Below are 24,133 nucleotides of genomic sequence, written 5' to 3' on the forward strand. Positions count from 1 at the left end.
CCAATACATAATACTAATTTTTTATTTTTTATATTTTTTAATAATTTTTAAATTTAAAAATATGTTTTCTACTTCAAAATATACTTCTGAATTATATAATATGTAATACTAATTTTTTATTATTTTTGGTATTAATTATCTATTTTTAATAAATTTTAAATATAAATATTTTTAGAAGATTAATTTTACGTCAAATCTATATAGAATTCAATAATAGATGTTACATATATTTTTCTAGGCCCGTGGGCATGCATCAAAGGCCTAGGCCACTATGCCCATGATCGCATCAAAACTTTAATAAATGGACACCAAATTCTGTCGGAGAGTAGCTTGTATGCTTCTAAATATACTTCTGATTTTATAATTTTTTAATTTTTTTTATTTTTTAATTCAAAAAATATATTTTATTTTTTAAAATTTATATATAATCCAAAAATTAAAAATTTTTATGTTATCATGTAGATCATCCATAGGTTTACAACATATTATAAAATCAAGCTCAAATGAAAAATTTTAGCATAATTTTTTCTTATTTTATAAATGTTGATCTATTTTTTAATAGAAAAAAGGAATGAGATAGGGAAGAGGAAACTCAAATTAATTGTGTTGAATCGATGTAATTTTACAAATTGAGAGAAAGTAGAAGCTGTTTAGGCCTTAAAACTTTAAATGAAATAGAGAAGTCTCCCATCACCTTCTTTTAACAAAAGAAGGAAAGGAGGAGGAGGCTCGATTCCAAACCAGGTCGACTCGGTGCAATCCAGACAGTTTAGGCTGGCAGTTTTCAACCAATTTGGACATTTTTTGGCCAGTTTTGGTCAATTCGGAATTCGTTCCGGCCAGTTCGGGGCCAAAACCAAATTTAATGGATGAATTTCTACCAGGTCGGCTCGGTATAAAATGAACGGGGCAGTTTGGTCCATCGAGTTCGGGCAACCTTGACGTGAAATAAATACCCTAGATAAATTGCCACCTAATCACTAGTAGCAAGCTTCGACTCTAGTTGAGAGATCGGTGTGCAATATTGCAACAATCTGAAAGATAGATATTACAACAATCGAAAATGCCAAAAAATGTCTGCAAATTTATGCAGATTAGAGGATGTTTTCTTTTTAGCCAAAGATTAATTATTATAGCATGTGGGTGAAAATATCAAAATGTTGCTTAAAAGTAACCGTTGAAGTCTTCTCGGGATCTCCCCACCATCGTTTTCCTTTTGAAGTCTTCTCACGATCTCCCCACCATCGTTTTTCTCTGTCCTCCGCCTTTTTTCGTTCTCCTTCCCTCGGCCCCTTCTTCCTTCGTTATTCTTTTTTTTTATTATTGCGTGTGCGAATAAGGAATTATTTCCTCCCCCCCCCCCTAATCTTTTCTTCGCGCTATATCTACCAAGACGTACTCATAAGAAACTGCAGCTCCATAGCAAAGGAAGGAAAGGAACAAAAGAGCCTCCTCTCATGGGTCCGCGGAGACGACTTCTTTCTCTCCTCTTCTTCTTTTCCTTCGCCCCCTTCGCCCGCGCCACCGGCGTCTTCCCGGTCCGCCACAAATACCTCCACCACAAGCGCCCAATCGCCGATCTCCGCTCCCACGACGTCCGCCGCCACGGTCGCATCCTCTCCGCCGTCGATCTCCCGATTGGCGGCGTCGGACTCCCCACGGACACCGGGTCCGCCCCCCATTCCTGACTCGTTTCTTCTTCTTCTTCTTCTTATCATTAACTATTGTTTTGAACATCCAAGAACTGAATTGAATTCAACAATTGCTTTCCTTTTCTTCATATTGTAGTCTGTATTTCGCGGAAATCGGGATCGGAACGCCTCCGAAGACGTACTACGTGCAGGTCGACACCGGAAGCGACATTCTTTGGGTGAATTGCGTCACCTGCACCCGCTGCCCCAAGAAGAGCGATCTCGGGGTATGCTTGGGAACTTATAACTTCCATTGGATCTCATGTTGTAGCTTTGAACGATTAAATTGGGGATTGGATATTTGATGCAGATAGAATTGACGTTGTATGACCCGAAGGGTTCCCATAGCGGTAGTTTGGTGTCGTGCAACGAGAATTTCTGCACGTCGACTTATGGGGGTGAGATTGAGGGCTGCTCGCCGAACAACCCATGCCAATACAGTGTGATGTATGGAGATGGGAGCTCGACTGCTGGATACTTTGTCACGGATGTTGTAGAGTATAACCAAGTCTCTGGTAATCACCGAACAACACCAGCCAATGCAAGTGTTTCATTTGGGTGAGTTGCATTCTGCCTATTCTGGAGCTAAATGGGTAATTTCAACTAAATGTACATAATGTCTGTTTTCTTTCATTAAAAGAGATGTGTGACACAAATATCTTAGAGATTTTGCATGACAAGGAATCCAAATATAGTTGATATATGTATGACTTGAGGATACAGAATCTAACTTAAGACATGACATTCCTGATTAACTTGTTCTTATTTGGTTCTAGTATTCCATATAAATTGTGTTAGAGGAGCATGCCTCTAGTAGAATTTTAGTGACAACAATATGATCATTTGGAATGTTAAATGAATTATCATATACCATAGAGACTTGAATGGAAGAGCAAATATTAGCACATGTTAGTTAATATTTTTGACATTGAAGAGGAGGTATGAGAACATAGGAGCATGGTGGGAGTAAGGGTGTTAAGATTTGTGTTTGAAATGGAAATGATTATATTGTTAAACAAGGTGATGAGAGGTTTCTTATATGGTTTGGACGCAATGTAAACTAGAGATTTGCGATGGCTTTGGAATGAGGCTTAAAGACCTGGAGAAAGCAAGCATAAAATAAAAATACTCTAAACCAAAGTTGTCGGACAGTTTTTGAATATACATTTCTTTTTGAAAGAATCTTGCTTCCATAGGAACCAATGGTGAAGTTTCAATTATAAACTTGGTGCTCTCGGTAGATTGTGAGATGCCTATTATTTACATTTCATTGTATGTTGGCATCTAAAAGGGGTCTTACTTGATGTATATAGATGTGAAAGATGTTTGAAAAGATTTTATATCTTACTTTCGCAAGCAAATAAAGAACAATTATGGCAGAAAAATTGATTGGCGAAGCAAGATAATGTCATCTTAAATAGCATATTTCTGGCAATTTAGTTTTAGGAGTTTATAGAGTGATTCAGAAATCACATTCTCCAAGTCCTTTATTGCTTAGTATGGAAATTACCAAACTACTGTGACTTGGTTATTTTTTGCAACAACTTTTATTGTCAAACTCTCATTTTTAGTCATTCAATTTTCATGCTTCCAAAATGGATCCAAATAGGAATTAGGTCAAAATTGTCTGTCAATTTTGTTGATGTACGATGATTCCAAACAAATTCTGTTGCTCAATCTTAATTTCTAATTCTTAGGGCCCAATGTCAACACAACACTTTGCATCTGGAATGCTTGTTATAACATGTTGTTTGCATATGGAATCATTGTTATAACATGTTGATCATAGCTAATATTGATGTTTCTGGGCAAAGATTGGGTTGTTTTCGGTACTTAAGGACCATGATGGAACCTTGCTGCATCTATCTTGTACTCTTCTGACAGATTCCATTTAGTTGCTCAAACTTGATGGCATGGTTTCTTTTGTTAGTTTTCTTTTGCATCCAGTAACAACCAATCTATGGTTGGTACTAGGCTCCTTGTTTATGACTAATTGTAAGACTTTGTTAGATGCCCATGGAGACAGAATTTGTTCCTGAGCTCATGGAGCTGTTTAGCTAAAGTGCCTCATTTACTAAGAGGTGAGCCAATGGCTCTTATATGATTGCAAAGTGGATGGTTAACTGTTGGTGAAAATTTTCTCCCTTGAAGTCATGGTAGCTCTGAGAAACAAAAGATGGTGTTGTTGTTTGCAGGACAAAGAAGCTTCTGTTTGGTGTTCATTTTTGAACATTTATGGCTTTTTGTACTGTTGACTTGGGATAAATAAATTTGAGAGTTAGGCATCATTTTCAGATATATCCTCAGAGAATTGTCCAGATGAAAACATGAATAAACTTGGAATGACACTTAGGGGGACTCAATATTCTTTTGTTCTGGAGCAGTGAGTCCCATTCCTCAATAAGTAGGCAGAGATCTACAGAAAAAAAGAAGAAGAAAAAGACTTAATAAAGAATTAGACTCTCTGCTGTTTTCATGAATGCCTAAAGGATCTATATTCACTCTCAATACAGTAGAAACACTTAAAAAGAAAATTCTCCATTGGGCTTTCCATGATCTTCTCTTAACTCAGTATTTGCATGCTATGTGGATATAGAGTTTATTTCTTCAACCTGTGACTTCTCACAGCAAATCCATAATTTCTCCTTCTTTAGTGGGTACTATGCCCAACCATATCTCTTGAATCAATTGGTCTTGGTATAGACAATATCTTGCACTGAGTGTTTTGTAGACTATATTAACCTTGTATGTGTGGCCAGTTCATAGAACCATCTTGTGTATTATTCAATTTTTTCCTCTCCTCATTGTAACTTTGTTTTAATATAGTATGAACTAGACGGTACCGGACGTACCGCATCATACGGTTGGGTACTTGTACCGGTACGGATGGCTTGCCGACCTTGGTACGCCAAAAAAAAACTCCGTACCGTACTGTAGCGATGCTATGCTACTGTGACACCGGTACGAGCTCTGGTACCGGTACGATGAACCTTGGTTTTAAGATTGTCTTCATCTCTACCCCTTCTGTGATGTCTTGGCTTGCTCTTCTATGGGCATCGGCTGTATCATCAACTACATATAAGCTGATCATCCAATGGGTTGTGAATTGTATTTTATGAGTATCAAAACTTTGATGCCACTCTGGTGTGGACACCAGTGCCAGATCGCCCGTCACTCGAGTCTACAGTCGCCGCAGGAGGATGGTTCAGCTAGTTTCATTGTGGTTGGAGTGATTTTATTTTATTGGGCTTATTAGGATATTTTGTTATTTGATAGCCTCTAGGGCTTATTTTGGTATTTCGTTATTTTGAGGATCTTTTGTGAGATTAGTTTCTTTAGTGGTCTTTTTGCATTTTTTGGATCTTATAAATAAGTTGGACTGTGCATCGTTTAGGGTTATGCTATGAATGAAATTGTGATTTCTTTCTTTTAGCTCTCGTGTGAAACCCTGAGCAGAGCTAGATGCGAAGCCCAGTTCTTTCTTCCTCCTTCCTCCTCTCTTCTTCTTTATTTCTTCTTCTCTCTCTCTTTTCTTCCTCTGCTGCCGGCATCAGCATTTGTATCAGAGCATGCTACGGGAAAGAAACCCTGTCTTTCCGTGCCCTCCCTGTTCCGTGGGTTCCTTCTTCCCGAAAGTTGCACTCCAAGCCCTAAATCAAGTGCCGGTCCCTCACGGCTACAATGTTTGCCTTTGGATCCCATCGCTTCCAACCTCGCCGAATCATCGTTTCACACGCGGATCGAGATCCTTCATGGCCAGACCAAGCGAACCCTCGCTCCCTTTCGGCCGGATCAAGCGGCTCTCGTCGCTGCCCGTGACCAGTCGTGTTGCCCAAGGTGACAAGCCAAGAGGGGGGGGGGGGTGAATTGGTTTCTTCTAAAATTTTGGTGCTTTAAACGTTTTCTTAATTAAGTGCGGTGGATGCTTCCTTAAACTATTTGAATGATTTAAACTAGTGCAAAGATAGAAGATGATGCAAGAATAAACGTAAGCACAAGCACAACACAAACACAACAATATATAGTGGTTCGGTGCTCTCCTTAGCACCTACGTCCACTCCCCAAGCGTCCCCTTGGGAATTCACTATAATCCCGCGGATTACAGTTGGATTGTTTTCCGGGCTCACAATCCAAAAACCTTTGTTGGTTTTACGGGCTCACCAACGAACCTATACACTTTGGTTTTCCGGGTTCACCAAAAACCTTTGTTGGTTTTACGGGCTCACCAACGAACCTATACACTTTGGTTTTCCGGGTTCACCAAAAATCTTTGTTGGTTTTGCGGGCTCACCAACGAACCTTTACAAAGTGTTTAATAAATAAAAAGAAAAGATTCAAACTCCTAAATGAGCATATAAAACAATATGAACTACAAAGAAGAGTTGGAAAATATTTATCGCTTTAAAGTCGCTTTGCTCTTCTTTGTCAAGGATGCTTCACTCTTCAAGGGAGGATGGAGCTCTTGATGACTCTTTGAATCTGCTCAACCCCTTTCTTTTGACTCTTGAATGAAGCACTTGGATGAAGCTTGCCTTGCTAGGGTTCTCTCTTGAATGCACTAGATGTATTTTCCCAAAAGCTTGCTTCCTCTGATGAATACTCCCTCTTAAATACTTCTCCAACCTCCAAATAGTCCTTTCTGACCGTTGGATTGAAGAAACTAACCGTTTATAGCCGTTGGGAGTCCAAAAAGCATTTCTGCACAACTAGCCGTTATGTTCAGCCCGTGTTTGGGTCGGCTCAACCTGTCCTTGGGTCGACCCAACTTTGCCTTGGGTCGACTCAAACATTCCTTGGGTCGACCATCTCAGAAACCACAGAAACTTCAATTTCAGCCTTCCTTCCCATGGGTCGGCTCAAACTTTTCTTGGGTCGACCCAACTTTCAGAAAATTCAGAATCTTGAATTTCAGCCTTTCTTCACTTGGGTCGACTCAACCTTTCTTTGGGTCGACTCAAGGTTTACTTGGGTCGACTCAACTTCTTCTTGGGTCGACCCTCTCAGTAAATCCAGAGAACCATTTTCTGAGTTGTTTGAGGATCTTGATGTTTGGGTCGACTCATGCTTTCCTTGGGTCGACCCAACTCACTGTTCATCTGTGCCATTTTTGCAGAAGTGTGCCAAATGATTTCTTGATGTGCCGGGGTCGACCTAATCATCCTTTGGGTCGACTCAATCCACACTTTGCTGCATCTCAAGGTTAGATTCATTCATATAAACAATGAAATGTATCTATATCAATTTATACAAATATACTGAGAGTAATGAACTTATAAATGAAGTATCGATTTAACTTATAACATACTCTTGTTAAATGCTTGTTAATCATCAAAATAACACTATCATTCTCAATCTCCCCCTTTTTGATGATTACAAAATAAAGAGTATGAGCCTATTGATACTTATCTTAAAATCAATTTTTGAAAAGGGCTTAACTTGCTGAATTTCAGCTTTTCATATATAAGAGTGAAGTCTCCCCCTATATCATTTAAATGTTGCCAATTTGACTTTTTGAGTTACTCCCCCTTTCATTTATAATTCATTAAAGATGAAACTCCAAAAATTTGAGATAAAACATGAGTTTCAGATTATGTATCGAGGTGTGAAAGGTGCGTGCCAAATTCTAAAATTATGTGTGCCAAATTCTGAAATTTGATATAAATTTTTGAGTTGATCATTTTCATTGGTGCAAATTGCTCCCCCTTGGATGTATATGCTTTCCTATATGATTTTCAATTTATTTTACAAATTATTTCTCTTTCTTTCTTTACTTCTCCTCTTATTACTCTTTCTTTACTTCTCCCCCTTTTTGTTATTCTATTTACTCTAAAGATATCTTTACTTCTCCCTTTACTTCTCCCCCTATTACTCTTTCTTTACTTCTCCCCTTATTTCTCTTTCTTTACTTCTCCTTTCTTTACTTCTTCCCTTTTTGTTACTTTATTTACTCTAATTTATTTACTCTAAAGATATCTTTACTTCTCCCCTAAAGATATCTTTACTTCTCCCCTAATACTCTTTCCTTACTTCTCCCCCTTTTTGTTATCATCAAAAAGATACATGGGAAAAGATGCAAAAAAATAACAAACTTCAAACTTCATTGATCAAAATAGGAACATTTTAGTACATTCATGCCAAAAACAAAAGCACAATGTTCCTTAATCAAAGTTTAAGATACATGATAAACACAAAATAAATATGAGAACTAGATACATATCCTAGGCTTTAAAGAAAGATCGTGAGACTCTCCCGGATAGCTTGACTACGGCTCTCTTGGGTCCCATTTCTCCAAGATCTTGAAGTATTCTACTATTTGGAGATGATTGGAGAAGATTTGAGAGTGGGGAATAGGGTTTTTGGAAGAGGACAAAGGGTAAACAGTGCCCTAGATATGCTCTCAGGTCCCCTTTTAACAGTGGGGTCCCGACGTTGGGTCGACTCAAGATTTTTCTTGGGTCGACTCAACGTTGGGTCGACCCTGTTCTGGGTTGGGTCGACCCAAGTGCAGAATTTTTCTTTTCTCTTCCTTTTTGCTTTTAAAAATTTTTCTTGCTTCCAATCCTTATAAATTCTTTCTGGGACAATGATACATGAGTAAGAAATCTATAAATAACACGTTTGACTCATGTTTCATGGGTTTTTAGAAATTGGAGGAATGTATCATGAGACTACTTGCTCCCTTTTATATTTCTTCAATATAAAGGATCACATATGCCTAATTTCCTCCTTAGCGTGCAGAATCTATCTTCACTCAAGGGTTTTGTGAATATGTCGTCTAATTGTTTTTAGTGCATATATGCTTAATACATATGTTTCTATTTTGCACATGATCCCTAATAAAATGATATCTTATTTCTATGTGTTTGGCTTTAGGAATGAGATATTTAGGATGTAAGCCAGAAGTGATCTCTAAATGTAGATTCCAAAGATAGTTTTGAAATCAAGTGTAGATGGAATCCTTTTCAAGTTATTTCAAGGAGTATCAAGAATAATATTCAAAAAAAGCACGAATGAAAATCCAATACCCCTTTTTTTTAATATATTAAGTATATAGCCACATTAGAGCAATCTAATTAATTTTTAGAGTATAGTATAAGAGCAGATAAAGATCAAAACTTATTTACTCGAAAAACATAAGATCATGTTGAATCCTTAGTTCTTAATGACTTCAAAGTTCTTTCATGATATAAAAGTGTTGGAGCATAGATACCAAAATGTGAATTTATGCAATGTAGGATACATAAAATTCAGGGCTTTGAAAGTTCTTTTAAAGCTCTCTTAAAGACTTTCTTTTACTCCTTTAAAGATCATAGCATCAAAATCAATTAAAATGAATTGGCTCATGATTGAAACGCTAAAGTGCAAGCCAATAAGAGCTCATTAGTAGATTCCAAAGTAAATTTCCAATACTAAGACAAATGGAATCCTTTTCACTTAGTTTTCAAAACAAGTGATTTACCAATTAAGTACAGATAAAAATCCAACTTTCAAAAGATATTCAATGAAGCACAAAGTTTAATACCACTTTACATTTAGTATTCTTTCTCTTATCTTTAGTTGAATTTCAGATTTTAATGATAAACGTGAATAAAACTGAAACTTTATGATATCAAGAATGTAGAGTGATCTAGAATTATTCAAAATTTATAACCACCACTCTTTTTAATCTTTTAAGAACAAGTTATGCTTCCTCTTAATCTTTGAGAAAATGTACTGAAATATTAATTAAAAAATGATTCATTTGAAGCTCAAATTCTTTCAAAAGCATTTACATTTTCTTTCTTTTAAGAATTATTTGAGTGAGCTGAAATATTTCTAGACTTAAGATCATTCACTCTTTTAATAATATATATACATATATTTTTTGATGGAAGTCTTTAATAATGTAGGAGAGGAAAAACATATAGATGATCATTGAAGTATATATATTTATAGGACTCAATTTTTTAATCAAGATTTTTCAGCAATGTATATATGAAGCACAATAAATCTTTTCAATATCAAAATAAAATCATATATTAAAAAAAATATTTGTTTGCAATTAAGATCATCGAAAGACACATCATTCAGACCAATATTAGTACACTTTGAAGATAAGAAATGATATGTTTCAGATGCGTATCGGTGCAAGCAATCAAGGCATCAGAATTATTCTATTTTTCTTAAGCTGTAGTTTTATCGAGAAATTCATATTGAGTTTAAGTTTTTATACAAAATCAGATTCTGAATTTCATAAAGATTCTCAAGGAGGCTTTCAAAGTTGTAATTTGAGATATGTATCTTCACATTGTAGCTCATCTTAAATCATTACGATTGAAAACACATATTTCAAGCATATAAGAGCATATTCAGAATATTTGTATTTATGTTGAGTTTTGGTATGAATTATATACCAAAGTTAGGCAAGTTGAAGGATAAAACAAAATCAATTCATTTTGCCTAAATAGAGATATCCTTCTCTTCTCCTTTTTACAAATTTATTCAACTTTCAGATTTTAAAGATGATTGGAGCATTACAAAATATTGAGAACCCATAATTCAAGACATTATGCCATATGCAAAATATATTATGTGTTAAGTTATGCATTAAAATATTAAGAGCAAGCATGTCAATGATCAAAATCAATTCTTTTCAAATAAACTCCTCCTATTTAAATATAATCTTGCACTGATTTCATTCTTAAAGTGTATTTTCAAGTGATTAAAAATTTGACTTGATTCTTCTTATATACTTTCATTTTTACCTTCTTATGCTCTATACTCTATTTGCTCCCTATCCGGTGGAGTTGGAAGGGGCACGAGGTACTACCACTAGCCTCCCTCTTGTGCCGTCCCTAATATACCCTACACCGAATAGTTGGGTCAAATAGTGCCGGGTACTACCACTAGCCTCCCCATTGGCACCATCCCTATGATGAGCAATATAGAAATGTTAAAATGTTCACTTCAAACTCTCCCTGTTTAAGTGTAATTTATTACTGATTTTATCCCTTTCACTAGTCTCACAAATGTGCCGAATGTATTATGCTTGTTTTGCTTTTTCTTAAGATTGAAGTATTTGCCTTTACTTAGATTTTACTTCTCTTGAATAATATCCAATTTTTTTTTTTTATCTCTCTCTCTTTTTGTTATTCTCAAGTAATTTACATGAAAGAGCAGAATAAAGAAATAATCTTATATGCTGCATATAAATGAATATCATGCAAACATCATTTTCATTATGCCCAATGATTCATAGCTTATCACAAGTTATTTTGAATTAGAGATTTGAGGCATAAACTTGTGTATTTCATGGTTATGCATTATATAAAAAAAATAAACTTCAATTTAATCACACCATGAAACAATCATCACTAGCATGAGAATGAAGCATGATATCAAGATGATCAGCAATTAAAGGTTTAATCATGCTACCATATAATTTCAAACTATTGATTTTGCTCAACTAACTTACAAGAGAAGAGTTTAGATTACCAGTGCATTTAGCATTCTTCAAGCCAAATACCTTTTAGATTCTTTATACCCTTGGCTGAAGAAAATCTCTCTTTTTTTTTTGTTTGCAAGGGAATGTTTATTGTATCTTTCATCGAGGTGTCCTTCAAGTTGAAATTTCTTGCTCATAAATCCTGTATCATTAATAAAATCTTTTTCTTTCTTGAAGGAAAGTCATTAGTTTCTTCAAGATACAAAACATTCATACAATATATTTCTTAGCTAGATGACTCAACATAAGATATGACAATAATTGAATATTAAGTCACTTTACTCAACATAAGGAGTTCCATGGGTACAAATTATTTGAATTATTTTTGTTTTCCTTTCTTTCTTTTTTTAGTGTGTTTAATCTGAAAATGAATAGTCAATTCTTTCTTTTCCCATGTGGTAGTAGGATTTGCTCTCTTAGAGAAGGATCCTCTCCACCCCTCCCTTTTCCTTTCCTATTTCCTCAATTTACAATGACCAAGAAGGGCCTGCATAATTTTTGGTAGCAAAGAAGGGCCTGCATAAGGTTCCTGCTTCAATCTACTTTTAAGCAATGAAGCAAATTTTTTTCTTGTTTTTCATGATGTAATGACCTATCAACCCTAGGTGCGACTCCTAGGTACCTCGGTGGTGGCATTTGTGGTGACAAAGCCAATTTATATTTTCTCAGTAATCTCTCTATTTCTTTGAGTTCCCTTTTTTTCCTTGTTCATTTTTCCAATATGTTGAATTTCTGATATTACATGCTATGGAGGGGTGGATTAGGGCTCACAGTGAAGTTGCGCCTGTCGCCACCAGATCAGGCTGGCCTCTGCTAGTTCTAGTTTGCAACCAGGATAACCCCAGAATGGTGGCTGTGACCTAGGTTGTGGGCTTCAATAAAGTGGTGACTGAAAGAAAATCTGATGTAGGCTAACCTAGTGGATAGGACAAGTAAAAGTGAGAAAGGACTGGAAAAAGAATGAAAGATGGAGAGGTTTAGAGAGGAAAAGAGGTGGTAGAGGATGAAGGTAGGTATGAGAAGAACATATGTAGAATGATTATTGTTGATGATTGGTTTTGCATGGATATCATTTATCAAGAGGTGATATGTAGGTCTTTACCAAAGCAAAAAGCTGATGCAGAGAATCCTCAACAGCAAGCAAGATAATTGTTTTCTGTTCGATTAAACTATAAGTAATTGAGTCTTCACCTTACTTCCATCTATGGTGTTGTTGAAAATTGAAATCATCCATGTTTCCCTAGTTGTATCCTGTAGAAAATAAATTAAAGAGACTAGGCTAGGGACAGGCTGCTCCATTTTCATTGCCTGTAAGTCGGATAGTCAATTTTCTACAAGGTAGTCATTTTCTAAGACATTGGAAGTTTTAACACATTTCTTTCACTAGAAAGCTCTTGACTTAATCTTGATATGAGAAATGGTTTTTGTATACTGAATACAGAAAAAGGATGAAAAATTAGCCTTTTGATTTTATGTATTTATTTTTGTTTCTTTTTGTCCTGTCTATGAATTAATGATTTTAAATCTTGATGCAAGAATTTGTCAAAAGTCTCGGTACTGGACCTCGTACCGATACCATACTAGCATAACATCGATACGGTACGGTATACAGTTTTTTTGGCGTACCGAGTGTTGGAACGTCTACGGTACGATACGTTCGGTACTGTCCGGTTCGGTACGTTTGGTATCATTCGGTTCGGTACGGTACGACATATCATCTCAAAACAAATCCCGAGTGCCTTGACTTTTTAGTGTTTTTTTATGTTATAACTTATCAGTGTGTGATTTTTTGGTTGTTTCATGTGGCTTATCAATCTTCTTTTGGAAATTACAATCTCATTTTGGTACAGGTGTGGTGCACAACAATCTGGGGATTTGGGTTCATCTAGTGAAGCACTTGATGGGATTCTTGGTTTTGGTCAGTCAAACTCATCCATGATTTCACAACTAGCTGCTGCTGGAAGAGTGAGGAAGGTATTCGCTCACTGCTTAGATACAGTAAAAGGAGGCGGAATTTTCGCTCTAGGAAATGTTGTGGAACCCAAAGTGAAAACAACACCATTGATACCCAATATGTATGTTATGCTAGACCTAGCTATTAAATTAGTTTGTGTTTTATTTTTCTATCACTTTTATTCATGTGTAATTACTATGACAATCTCTTTACTTAGAACGTTATGCGCTGGATGCATAAAAAATATATTCACCATAGAGAGTTTCTTGTTTAGTGGACATGCATACTAGTTATATAGCAAAATATTGGGTGCATCGAGCAAGGCTGACAATTATCTGCTTGTATATGAATGTTGGATAATTTATTGTGATAAGAAATCTAGACAAGTGAACATGAGATGTTGCTATGCATGCATATGCAATCTTTTATTTTATTTATTATTCTTATCTATTAACTTCATTAGGATGTCATTCTCATTGCATTAGATTTTGAATTATGCCCTTGTTACACTTAACAGATCACTTGCTTAACTGGATGGAACCTTAACATCTTTTGTTTATGATTTAAATCATACTTTAAGAAATGAACTAATGTGTGCTTTTTACAGAACTTGGAGATTGATAGCAATTTGAATTCAACAAAAAGTTTAAAGTAGGTTCGCTGTCTCAGTGCCGGACCCTATATTGGTATCACATTGGTATAATTTTGGCATGCTTCGTATAGGAGTCGGTGTAGCGTACAGAGATATGGTATGCCTAGTAAGGTTGGCATGTAGCAATATGGGTTAAACCAAGGTTTGCTGTGCCATACCGAACTGGGCGGTATGGGTCGTACTGTACTGGTTCGGTACTGGTACATGGTACTGGGAGCATATCGAAACTCGGTATACCGAACCGACACCATACCGTACTAACACACTGATAGTGTGGCACCGGTATGGCCTTGTACCAAGATGGCATACCTCGGTTTAAACCATGTATGTAGTATTTAAATGGCAAGGTGCAAATATGATTAGTATTGAAGAGAAGGTAAGAAGCTAATCTATAAAGATCACCAGTCTTGATGTAGACTATTCTAACCCCAATGAGGAGGATTTGATAGGGTCCAAGAATGAGATCTATATTGAGAAGCTGAATCTCATGCCAAACTTTTAGAGATCCTAACTTTTTGTATGATATCCTATTAAGATGTTTTTTTTGAAATTGATTAATGTTTCAAGCTCGACAATATGGCGCCACTCGATAATGGTGCAGTGAATAAAGCAATCAGGGCCAAATTTTATAGTATAGGTCTTGAAACGGGCTAGTCAAACAAAAAATTTCTTTTCATAAAAGACTTTAACCAGGTATATTTTCCAATCTAGGAAGAATTAGGCAAAACGGTAGAGACGAAATTGCTATAGCAGTTAAAATCAACCTCCTGTAGCATTTAGTTTTTTATGATTATTTTCACTAGTCATGTTTATTTTGGAAAAGCTATAATCTCTTTTAACTAGGAGAGGAATCTGATCCTACTGCTTAAGCGTGGATCTCACTAGCATAGATAGAAGCTTTGTAACTTAGTTTTATTATTCATTAATTAAAAAAGAAGGTACTTAGATCATACTTTTGCAAATTTTCCTATTTTCTAAATTTTCTTTTGAAAGATATCCAAATTGAATAGGTTGAAGGAATTTCTTCCATCTTCTCGATCGAATCCAGTTGTTATTAGAGCTTCAGTCTTCTTCATTTGTAGGGGTCAGTTTATAATCAAGATGTGCGAGCAGTACATGCAGATGAGAGAACCACTATAGGTATTTGTAGTTCATTGAAGGACAAAAGCGAGAATGGATACTATTTCTACCTTGATGGGTGATGTGATGAAGATACGCCTTATAGGCTTATACAATAGGAGAAAAAGATTGCCCAACGCACCAAGCTTGTATCTTGATCAGCGACACCTTTAGTTTAAGAACCCCCAACTCCTGTTCGAAGCTATCTTCAACATCTGGAGATGAGAATCTACCATCCAATGAGGGGAATGAACAATCTGCAGTCACTCAAAATTTCTCTTTTAAACCTTTGAAAGTTGAAGCTCAAATTGAGATCTTTGTATATGATGGAGGAAATAGAGAAGTTGAATAATTGGCTAGACTAGTTAGAGGCCTATTTCACTATCTTTGGATACACTAGCGTCTAAAAGATAGGGTTTGCCTTATGCTTTCTTGTCATATTTTTATCTAGTGGAATTCGTATATAAGAAATAACAATATCTTTGATCTGGCATGGAGCAAATTTAAGAGCTTAATCAAGAAACTGAAGGGAATTCGAGCATCGTATGCGCCGAGGATTCACCGATTAAGGTGAAAGTATGCAATTTGAAAACAATTTTCAGCGGAATAAAACAGGGCTGTTCAAAACAGCCCATTGCAAACTTTGGATCTGATCCAATCCTATGAAATTCCCTGATGAATCCGCAGGATATGTGATAGAAATATTCATGCATGGATCACATCGTATGTGTTCTTGAATTGAGATCAAATCTCAACTCCAAAAAACTGAAAACAGAATACTAACTGTTGCTGGTGGTCCAAACCGAGAACGATTGGCACAGCGGTGTGAACGGGGTTCCGTTTGAGTTGCCTTGGTTGGTGTTGATTGCGCTCCACCTTCCACCGGAAAACCTGCAAGCAAGCCTCGCACCACCACTGGGGTAGTGGGGGCCCTCCGACGATCAAGTCAGAGGAGATTGGAGGAGAAGGAGAGATAATAGTAGCAAGTAGGAGAATGCGCTGGAAGTTCTTGCTTACCCCCCCTCCTCCCCCCAGCCGCATATATACCAGGCTGGGGGGTCTTTCAGGGGGGTTCGTCATCGTGGGGCACGATGGAGCTGCCACTGACACGGCCGTTACAGGGCGTCGTGGGGCAGCGCTGGGTACGGCCATGACAGGGCGTAGTGGAGCTCTGCCTTGTACGGCTGTTACAGGGGATCGTGGAGCAGGAGGCTGCGGCGTGCCTCTGGGGAATAGCCTGTTGTTATCGAGAGATGTCCGACTCGGGGTCGGGCTGCGGAGACGAAGATGTCCGACTCGGGGTCGGATTGCTGGATCAAGGGGCAGCCGACTCGGGGTCGGGCTGCGGAGCCGAAGATGTCCGACTCGGGGTCGAATTGCTGGATCAAGGGGCAGCCGACTCGGGGTCGGGCTGCGGAGCCGAAGATGTCCGACTCGGGGTCGGATTGCTGGATCAAGGGGCTGCCGTAGTCTTCCTGGGCGCGCGTGCCGGTCACGTGGGGCATGGTGGCTAAGTTCCCCCGTAACAGTAGCCCCCCACTTCCGAGCCCGGAACCAGAAGGGGAACGGGTGAAGGGAGTGATGCTCCGAGATTGCCGCCATCCCTCGGAAAGGCGCGCGCGCTTCGAGCTCCCCGCCTTCTTTATGGCGTATGGCGGTTGTTGCTGACCTGGCAGTCTGAGGATTTCGGCGGACATCCTTCCTTAATGGCGTCGATTCGCCTTTGGGGCGCGAGCGACCCTTCGGCAGCCAGGCGTCCTCTGGCGTCACCGAGGCGTCAGGCGGTACAGGCTTATCGTCAGTCCGCCGAGTTCACCCGTGATATGTCGGAGGCGGTACAGGCCTATCGTCAGTCTGACGAGTTCGTCCGTGACATGTCGGACGCGGGGTCCGACTCCTTTATCTTAGGCTTCGAGGAAGGCCTGACAAGGGTGTCGGCTAAGTACCCCGAAATTGACCTGAGTGGGATCTCTCTTCTAGACTCCTCTCCGGCGCCATTGCCTGCTGATTCTCCAACCGCCTCCCTACCCCCTGCGGACGTGCCCGGCGTTCCCGACCCGGGGGTTCCTCCAAGCTGACCTTCTGTATTTTTGTTCTTTTCTTTGTGTGTTGGCGTTTTGCCAAGTTGTATGGGTCTCGGCCCTGAAACAATGAAAGTTAATGCAAATAGAGTTTCTTCATTTCACTTTCGTCCTTCTTCTTTTTAACTCTTGGTAGCGTCTCGCTGACTTCCGACTCTTGAAATTCTTCTGGCGCTAGGCCAGGTATCTGAGGGTTAGGCCTCAGGAACTTCTTCCGGCGCTAAGCCAGGCATCCGAGGGTTAGGCCTCAGGGACTTCTTCCGGCGCTAGGCCAGGCATCCGAGGGTTAGGCCTCAGGGAATTCTTCCGGCGCTAGGCCAGGCATCCGAGGGTTAGGCCTCAGGGAATTCTTCCGGCGCTAGGCCAGGCATCCGAGGGTTAGGCCTCAGGAACTTCTTCCGGCGCTAAGCCAGGCATCCGAGGGTTAGGCCTCAGGAAATTCCGCTCGTTGGTCGGCCAAGGCTGGCGCAAGCCGAGGCGACCGGTCGGGGCTTCAGGCTAGTTTGCTCCCGGGATGATCATCGGGTTAGCCTGGCATCCGAGGGCCAAGCTTCGGGAACTTCTTCCGGCGCTAAGCCAGGCATCCGAGGGTTAGGCCTCAGGAACTTTTTCCGGCGCTAAGCCAGGCTTCCGAGGGTTAGGCCTCAGGAACTTCTTCCGGCGCTAAGCCAGGCATCCGAGGGTTAGGCCTCAGGAACTTCTTCCGGCGCTAAGCCAGGCATCCGAGGGTTAGGCCTCAGGAAATTCCGCTCGTTGGTCGGCCAAGGCTGGCGCAAGCCGAGGCGACCGGTCGGGGCTTCAGGCTAGTTTGCTCCCGGGATGATCATCGGGTTAGCCTGGCATCCGAGGGCCAAGCCTCGGGAGATTCCGCTCGTTGGTCGGCCAAGGCTCGCGCAAGCCGAGGCGACCGGTCGGGGCTTCAGGCTAGTCTGCTCCCGGGATGATCATCGGGTTAGCCTGGCATCCGAGGGCCGAGCCTCGGGAGATTCCGCTCGTTGGTCGGCCAAGGCTGGCGCAAGCCGAGGCGACCGGTCGGGGCTTCAGGCTAGTCTGCTCCCGGGATGACCATCGGGTTAGCCTGGCATCCGAGGGCCGAGCCTCGGGAGATTCCGCTCGTTGGTCGGCCAAGGCTGGCGCAAGCCGAGGCGACCGGTCGGGGCTTCAGGCTAGTCTGCTCCCGGGATGATCATCGGGTTAGCCTGGCATCTGAGGGTTGTCAGGCCTCAGGAAATTCCGCTCGTTGGTCGGCCAAGGCTGGCGCAAGCCGAGGCGACCGGTCGGGGCTTCAGGCTAGTCTGCTCCCGGGATGATCATCGGGTTAGCCTGGCATCCGAGGGCCGAGCCTCGGAAAATTCCGCTCGTTGGTCGGCCAAGGCTGGCGCAAGCCGAGGCGACCGGTCGGGGCTTCAGGCTAGTCTGCTCCCGGGATGATCATCGGGTTAGCCTGGCATCCGAGGGCCGAGCCTCGGGAGATTCCGCTCGTTGGTCGGCCAAGGCTGGCGCAAGCCGAGGCGACCGGTCGGGGCTTCAGGCTAGTCTGCTCCCGGGATGATCATCGGGTTAGCCTGGCATCCGAGGGCCGAGCCTCGGGAGATTCCGCTCGTTGGTCGGCCAAGGCTGGCGCAAGCCGAGGCGACCGGTCGGGGCTTCAGGCTAGTCTGCTCCCGGGATGATCATCGGGTTAGCCTGGCATCCGAGGGCCGAGCCTCGGGAGATTCCGCTCGTTGGTCGGCCAAGGCTGGCGCAAGCCGAGGCGACCGGTCGGGGCTTCAGGCTAGTCTGCTCCCGGGATGACCATCGGGTTAGCCTGGCATCCGAGGGCCGAGCCTCGGAAAATTCCGCTCGTTGGTCGGCCAAGGCTGGCGCAAGCCGAGGCGACCGGTCGGGGCTTCAGGCTAGTCTGCTCCCGGGATGATCATCGGGTTAGCCTGGCATCCGAGGGCCGAGCCTCGGGAGATTCCGCTCGCTGGTCGTGCGCCTGTCGCTTGCCGCCCGACGGAATTTCTCCGTGGCCAGCTGCGATCGCGTTTCTCCTCCTCTCCAAGCGTCGCCTGGGGAACACCAGATGGGCATTAAATGCTAATTGAGGGGTTACCTGGGAAATCGGATCGCCAGTTGCTGCTTGCGAGGAGTGTCAATTAAGCGGCCGCGATACGCGCGTTCTTCGAGGCGGATGCGGCCTGGGCGCGAGCGGAGATATGTGGACCTAGGGGTACAGGGCACCCGGAGTGTCCTGCACAAAGAATGCGATTAAGGAGAATAACGCTTAGGAAATCGCGGGAAGATACGCCTCGAGAGCCGGATCGGCTCCGGATTCAATGCGCCCGCATTTATTGGAGCCACCCGCATCGGAACGACCGGGGGGCCGCAGTTTGGCTATAAATATAGGTGCAGGTGCGATGGAGCCTGCCAAGCCGGAGCTGTTCAGGTTGCCATGGATCGTGGGCCTCCTCTCCGGCGCATGGTTGAGAGACTCCTACCGAAGGAACGGGAGGCGCGCCCTTCGCGACTTCCGCCAACTAGCCGTTTCATCTGGGATCAACAAGGAGGTTCTCCCCGGCGGAACTCCGCTCTAGGCGTTTCATCCGGGATCACGTCTCCCCTCCTTGAAGTTCGGCCTTCCGATTGAGCTCCGCGCCAGACGCTTGATCCGGGACCGCGCCTCCATATGCTCTTCTCCCTTGTATTCCTTCTCTCCCCTAACACTGGGGAGGACCGGAATATCCCTTGGAGGTGGCGTTCCCCTGGAGGCAGCGGGAGCTTCTTCTGCGGCGGCTCCTCGTCTTTTTCGTGAGGCGTGGATGGCGCCTCTGGGTAGGAGCAGTGTGGACTTCTCCTTCGTCCACTTCTTCTTCATCCGCGCTGGCTCTTCGTCTTTTTCGTGAGACGTCGATGGCGCCTCCGGTTGGAAGTACCCACTTCCGGTGGGATTGCAGCCGCTTCGGATGGAGGTTTCGGGATCCCAGATCTTCAGCTCCTCGGAGTCTCCACCTTTTCTTTACTTTCTTTACACCCTAATTCCCCTCTGGGAATTCCTTGTAATCACACGAGCACGTCATTGTAACCAGAAATTATTGAAATGAAAAGTGTTATACATTTTTGAACTGTCTTTCTGGCATTGTCGTTCTACTGGTAATACATCCGCAGGTTAGCGGAATTCCAGCTCCTTGGAATTTCTCGACCATCTAGGGCCTCCAACTGGTAGGAGCCAGGTCGGTTTACCCAGCGAACCCTATACGGGCCTTCCCAATTTGGCGCTAGCTTCCCACCTTCCGCAGGTTGAGATGCTTTAGCTCGCCTTAGCACCAGATCTCCGATTCTGAAAAGCTTCGGTTGGACCTTGGAGTTGTAATATCCGGCCACCCTCCGCTGATACATCGCCATCCGAACCTGCGCCATTTCCCTCGCTTCTTCCAAGAGATCCAGGTTCCCTCGGAGTTGCTCCGAATTGGCCTCGGGTCGGTGCGCGGCCACCCGAGGTGAGGGGAGTCCGAGCTCCACGGGGACAACGGCTTCCGTGCCATAGGTTAGGCTGAAAGGCGTCTCCCCGGTAGGGGTCCGATGCGTGGTCCGATACGCCCAAAGGACATTCTCGAGTTCTTCGACCCAAGCTTGCCCCGTCCGACCGATTCGCGCTTTGATTCCTTGGAGGATTGTCCGATTTGTGACCTCGGCTTCGCCGTTGGTTTGGGGATGCGACACAGATGTGAACCGATGCTCGATCCCGAACTCCTCGCAGAAGTCACGGAAATGCTTGTTGTCGAACTGTCGACCATTATCCGAGATGAGGACCCGAGGTACCCCAAATCGGACAATGATGTTCTTCTTCACGAACTTCCGGACTTGCGCCTCCGTGATAGTGGCCTAGCGCCATCTGTTGCGGGATTTTCACCCCGGCAACAGCCTTAGTCCCAACCGAGCCGAGCAGAAAGAGACCGCGTCCCCCACGAGGTATTGTCCGCTTTGGGCGCTCCGGTCCGCGCGTCCAGCGCTGACGGAGGGAGACGTTTTCGGCCCGCGCGTCCAGCGCTGACGGGGGGATTGCCCTCACGGTTTTGTCCCACAAAAGGGCCCTCGTAAGGAAAAGGCTTCGCCCTCCTCATTATAAGGCACGGAACCTTTCCGCTCTAGCCGATGTGGGACTAAATTCAAGGCCCCCTCCCCCCCCACAACATAGCCCCCCCAGCGGGAAGGTTCCGGCCAGGTTTTACCCCAACGGGCCCCCACAGTCCTGGAGGGTAGTCAATGGAGAGAGGAGGCTGCCCTCCTTCTAGCGCCAACTGTTGCTGGTGGTCCAAACCGAGAACGATTGGCACAGCGGTGTGAACGGGGTTCCGTTTGAGTTGCCTTGGTTGGTGTTGATTGCGCTCCACCTTCCACCGGGAAACCTGCAAGCAAGCCTCGCACCACCACTGGGGTAGTGGGGGCCCTCCGACGATCAAGTCAGAGGAGATTGGAGGAGAAGGAGAGATAATAGTAGCAAGTAGGAGAATGCTCTGGAAGTTCTTGCTTACCCCCCCCTTCTCCCCCCAGCCGCATATATACCAGGCTGGGGGGTCTTTCAGGGGGGTTCGTCATCGTGGGGCACGATGGAGCTGCCACTGACACGGCCGTTATAGGGCGTCGTGGGGCAGCGCTGGGTACGGACATGACAGGGCGTAGTGGAGCTCCGCCTTGTACGGCCGTTACAGGGGATCGTGGAGCAGCGCCAGATACAACCGTTGCAGGGAGTAGTGGAGCAGGAGGCTGCGGCGTGCCTCTGGGGAATAGCCTGTCGTTATCGAGAGATGTCCGACTCGGGGTCGGGCTGCGGAGACGAAGATGTCCGACTCGGGGTCGGATTGCTGGATCAAGGGGCAGCCGACTCGGGGTCGGGCTGCGGAGCCGAAGATGTCCGACTCGGGGTCGGATTGCTGGATCAAGGGGCAGCCGACTCGGGGTCGGGCTGCGGAGCCGAAGATGTCCGACTCGGGGTCGGGCTGCGGAGACGAAGATGTCCGACTCGGGGTCGGATTGCTGGATCAAGAGGCAGCCGACTCGGGGTCGGGCTGCGGAGCCGAAGATGTCCGACTCGGGGTCGGATTGCTGGATCAAGGGGCAGCCGACTCGGGGTCGGGCTGCGGAGCCGAAGATGTCCGACTCGGGGTCGGATTGCTGGATCAAGGGGCTGCCGTAGTCTTCCTGGGCGCGCGTGCCGGTCACGTGGGGCATGGTGGCTAAGTTCCCCCGTAACAGTAGCCCCCCACTTCCGAGCCCGGAACCAGAAGGGGAACGGGTGAAGGGAGTGATGCTCCGAGATTGCCGCCATCCCTCGGAAAGGCGCGCGCGCTTCGAGCTCCCCGCCTTTTTTATGGCGTATGGCGGTTGTTGCTGACCTGGCAGTCTGAGGATTTCGGCGGACATCCTTCCTTAATGGCGTCGATTCGCCTTTGGGGCGCGAGCGACCCTTCGGCAGCCAGGCGTCCTCTGGCGTCACCGAGGCGTCAGGCGGTACAGGCTTATCGTCAGTCCGCCGAGTTCACCAGTGATATGTCGGAGGCGGTACAGGCCTATCGTCAGTCTGACGAGTTCGTCCGTGACATGTCGGACGCGGGGTCCGACTCCTTTATCTTAGGCTTCGAGGAAGGCCTGACAAGGGTGTCGGCTAAGTATCCCGAAATTGACCTGAGTGGGATCTCTCTTCTAGACTCCTCTCCGGCGCCATTGCCTGCTGATTCTCCAACCGCCTCCCTACCCCCTGCGGACGTGCCCGACGTTCCCGACCCGGGGGTTCCTCCAAGCTGACCTTCTGTATTTTTGTTCTTTTCTTTGTGTGTTGGCGTTTTGCCAAGTTGTATGGGTCTCGGCCCTGAAACAATGAAAGTTAATGCAAATAGAGTTTCTTCATTTCACTTTCGTCCTTCTTCTTTTTAACTCTTGGTAGCGTCTCGCTGACTCCCGACTCTTGAAATTCTTCTGGCGCTAGGCCAGGTATCTGAGGGTTAGGCCTCAGGAACTTCTTCTGGCGCTATAGGGTTAGGCCTCAGGAACTTCTTCCGGCGCTAGGCCAGGCATCCGAGGGTTAGGCCTCAGGGAATTCTTCCGGCGCTAGGCCAGGCATCCGAGGGTTAGGCCTCAGGGAATTCTTCCGGCGCTAGGCCAGGCATCCGAGGGTTAGGCCTCAGGAAATTCTTCCGGCGCTAAGCCAGGCATCCGAGGGTTAGGCCTCAGGAACTTCTTCCGGCGCTAAGCCAGGCATCCGAGGGTTAGGCCTCAGGAACTTCTTCCGGCGCTAAGCCAGGCATCCGAGGGTTAGGCCTCAGGAAATTCCGCTCGTTGGTCGGCCAAGGCTGGCGCAAGCCGAGGCGACCGGTCGGGGCTTCAGGCTAGTTTGCTCCCGGGATGATCATCGGGTTAGCCTGGCATCCGAGGGCCAAGCCTCGGGAACTTCTTCCGGCGCTAAGCCAGGCATCCGAGGGTTAGGCCTCAGGAACTTCTTCCGGCGCTAAGCCAGGCATCCGAGGGTTAGGCCTCAGGAACTTCTTCCGGCGCTAAGCCAGGCATCCGAGGGTTAGGCCTCAGGAAATTCCGCTCGTTGGTCGGCGAAGGCTGGCGCAAGCCGAGGCGACCGGTCGGGGCTTCAGGCTAGTTTGCTCCCGGGATGATCATCGGGTTAGCCTGGCATCCGAGGGCCAAGCCTCGGGAGATTCCGCTCGTTGGTCGGCCAAGGCTGGCGCAAGCCGAGGCGACCGGTCGGGGCTTCAGGCTAGTCTGCTCCCGGGATGATCATCGGGTTAGCCTGGCATCCGAGGGCCGAGCCTCGGGAGATTCCGCTCGTTGGTCGGCCAAGGCTGGCGCAAGCCGAGGCGACCGGTCGGGGCTTCAGGCTAGTCTGCTCCCGGGATGACCATCGGGTTAGCCTGGCATCCGAGGGCCGAGCCTCGGGAGATTCCGCTCGTTGGTCGGCCAAGGCTGGCGCAAGCCGAGGCGAACGGTCGGGGCTTCAGGCTAGTCTGCTCCCGGGATGATCATCGGGTTAGCCTGGCATCTGAGGGTTGTCAGGCCTCGGGAGATTCCGCTCGTTGGTCGGCCAAGGCTGGCGCAAGCCGAGGCGACCGGTCGGGGCTTCAGGCTAGTCTGCTCCCGGGATGATCATCGGGTTAGCCTGGCATC

The 24,133-nt window shown here is 44.8% G+C and overlaps 1 protein-coding gene across 3 annotated transcripts in view; it reads left to right on the plus strand.

The window, feature by feature from the left end:
* Positions 1–1,223: 1,223 nt before the first annotated feature.
* The window catches only part of LOC103697491 (aspartic proteinase 36-like), a 64,952-nt gene continuing 42,042 nt past the window's right edge, over positions 1,224–24,133 (plus strand). For 2 of the 3 annotated variants that reach the window (XM_089930093.1, XM_089930094.1), the window contains exons 1-4: positions 1,329–1,669; positions 1,789–1,918; positions 2,002–2,249; positions 13,026–13,250. In XM_089930093.1, coding sequence (XP_089786219.1) covers positions 1,458–1,669; positions 1,789–1,918; positions 2,002–2,249; positions 13,026–13,250 — 815 coding nt within the window. In that variant the 5' untranslated portion in view covers positions 1,329–1,457. Of the gene's footprint in view, positions 1,670–1,788; positions 1,919–2,001; positions 2,250–13,025; positions 13,251–24,133 lie in introns of all 3 variants that reach the window. The other variant, XM_039116696.3, reaches the window with a different exon arrangement.

Source organism: Phoenix dactylifera, chromosome 4 (assembly GCF_051530095.1).
Source record: "Phoenix dactylifera cultivar Ajwa chromosome 4, Ajwa_hap1_PhDact_Kaust_v1.1, whole genome shotgun sequence".
NCBI lineage: Eukaryota > Viridiplantae > Streptophyta > Magnoliopsida > Arecales > Arecaceae > Phoenix > Phoenix dactylifera.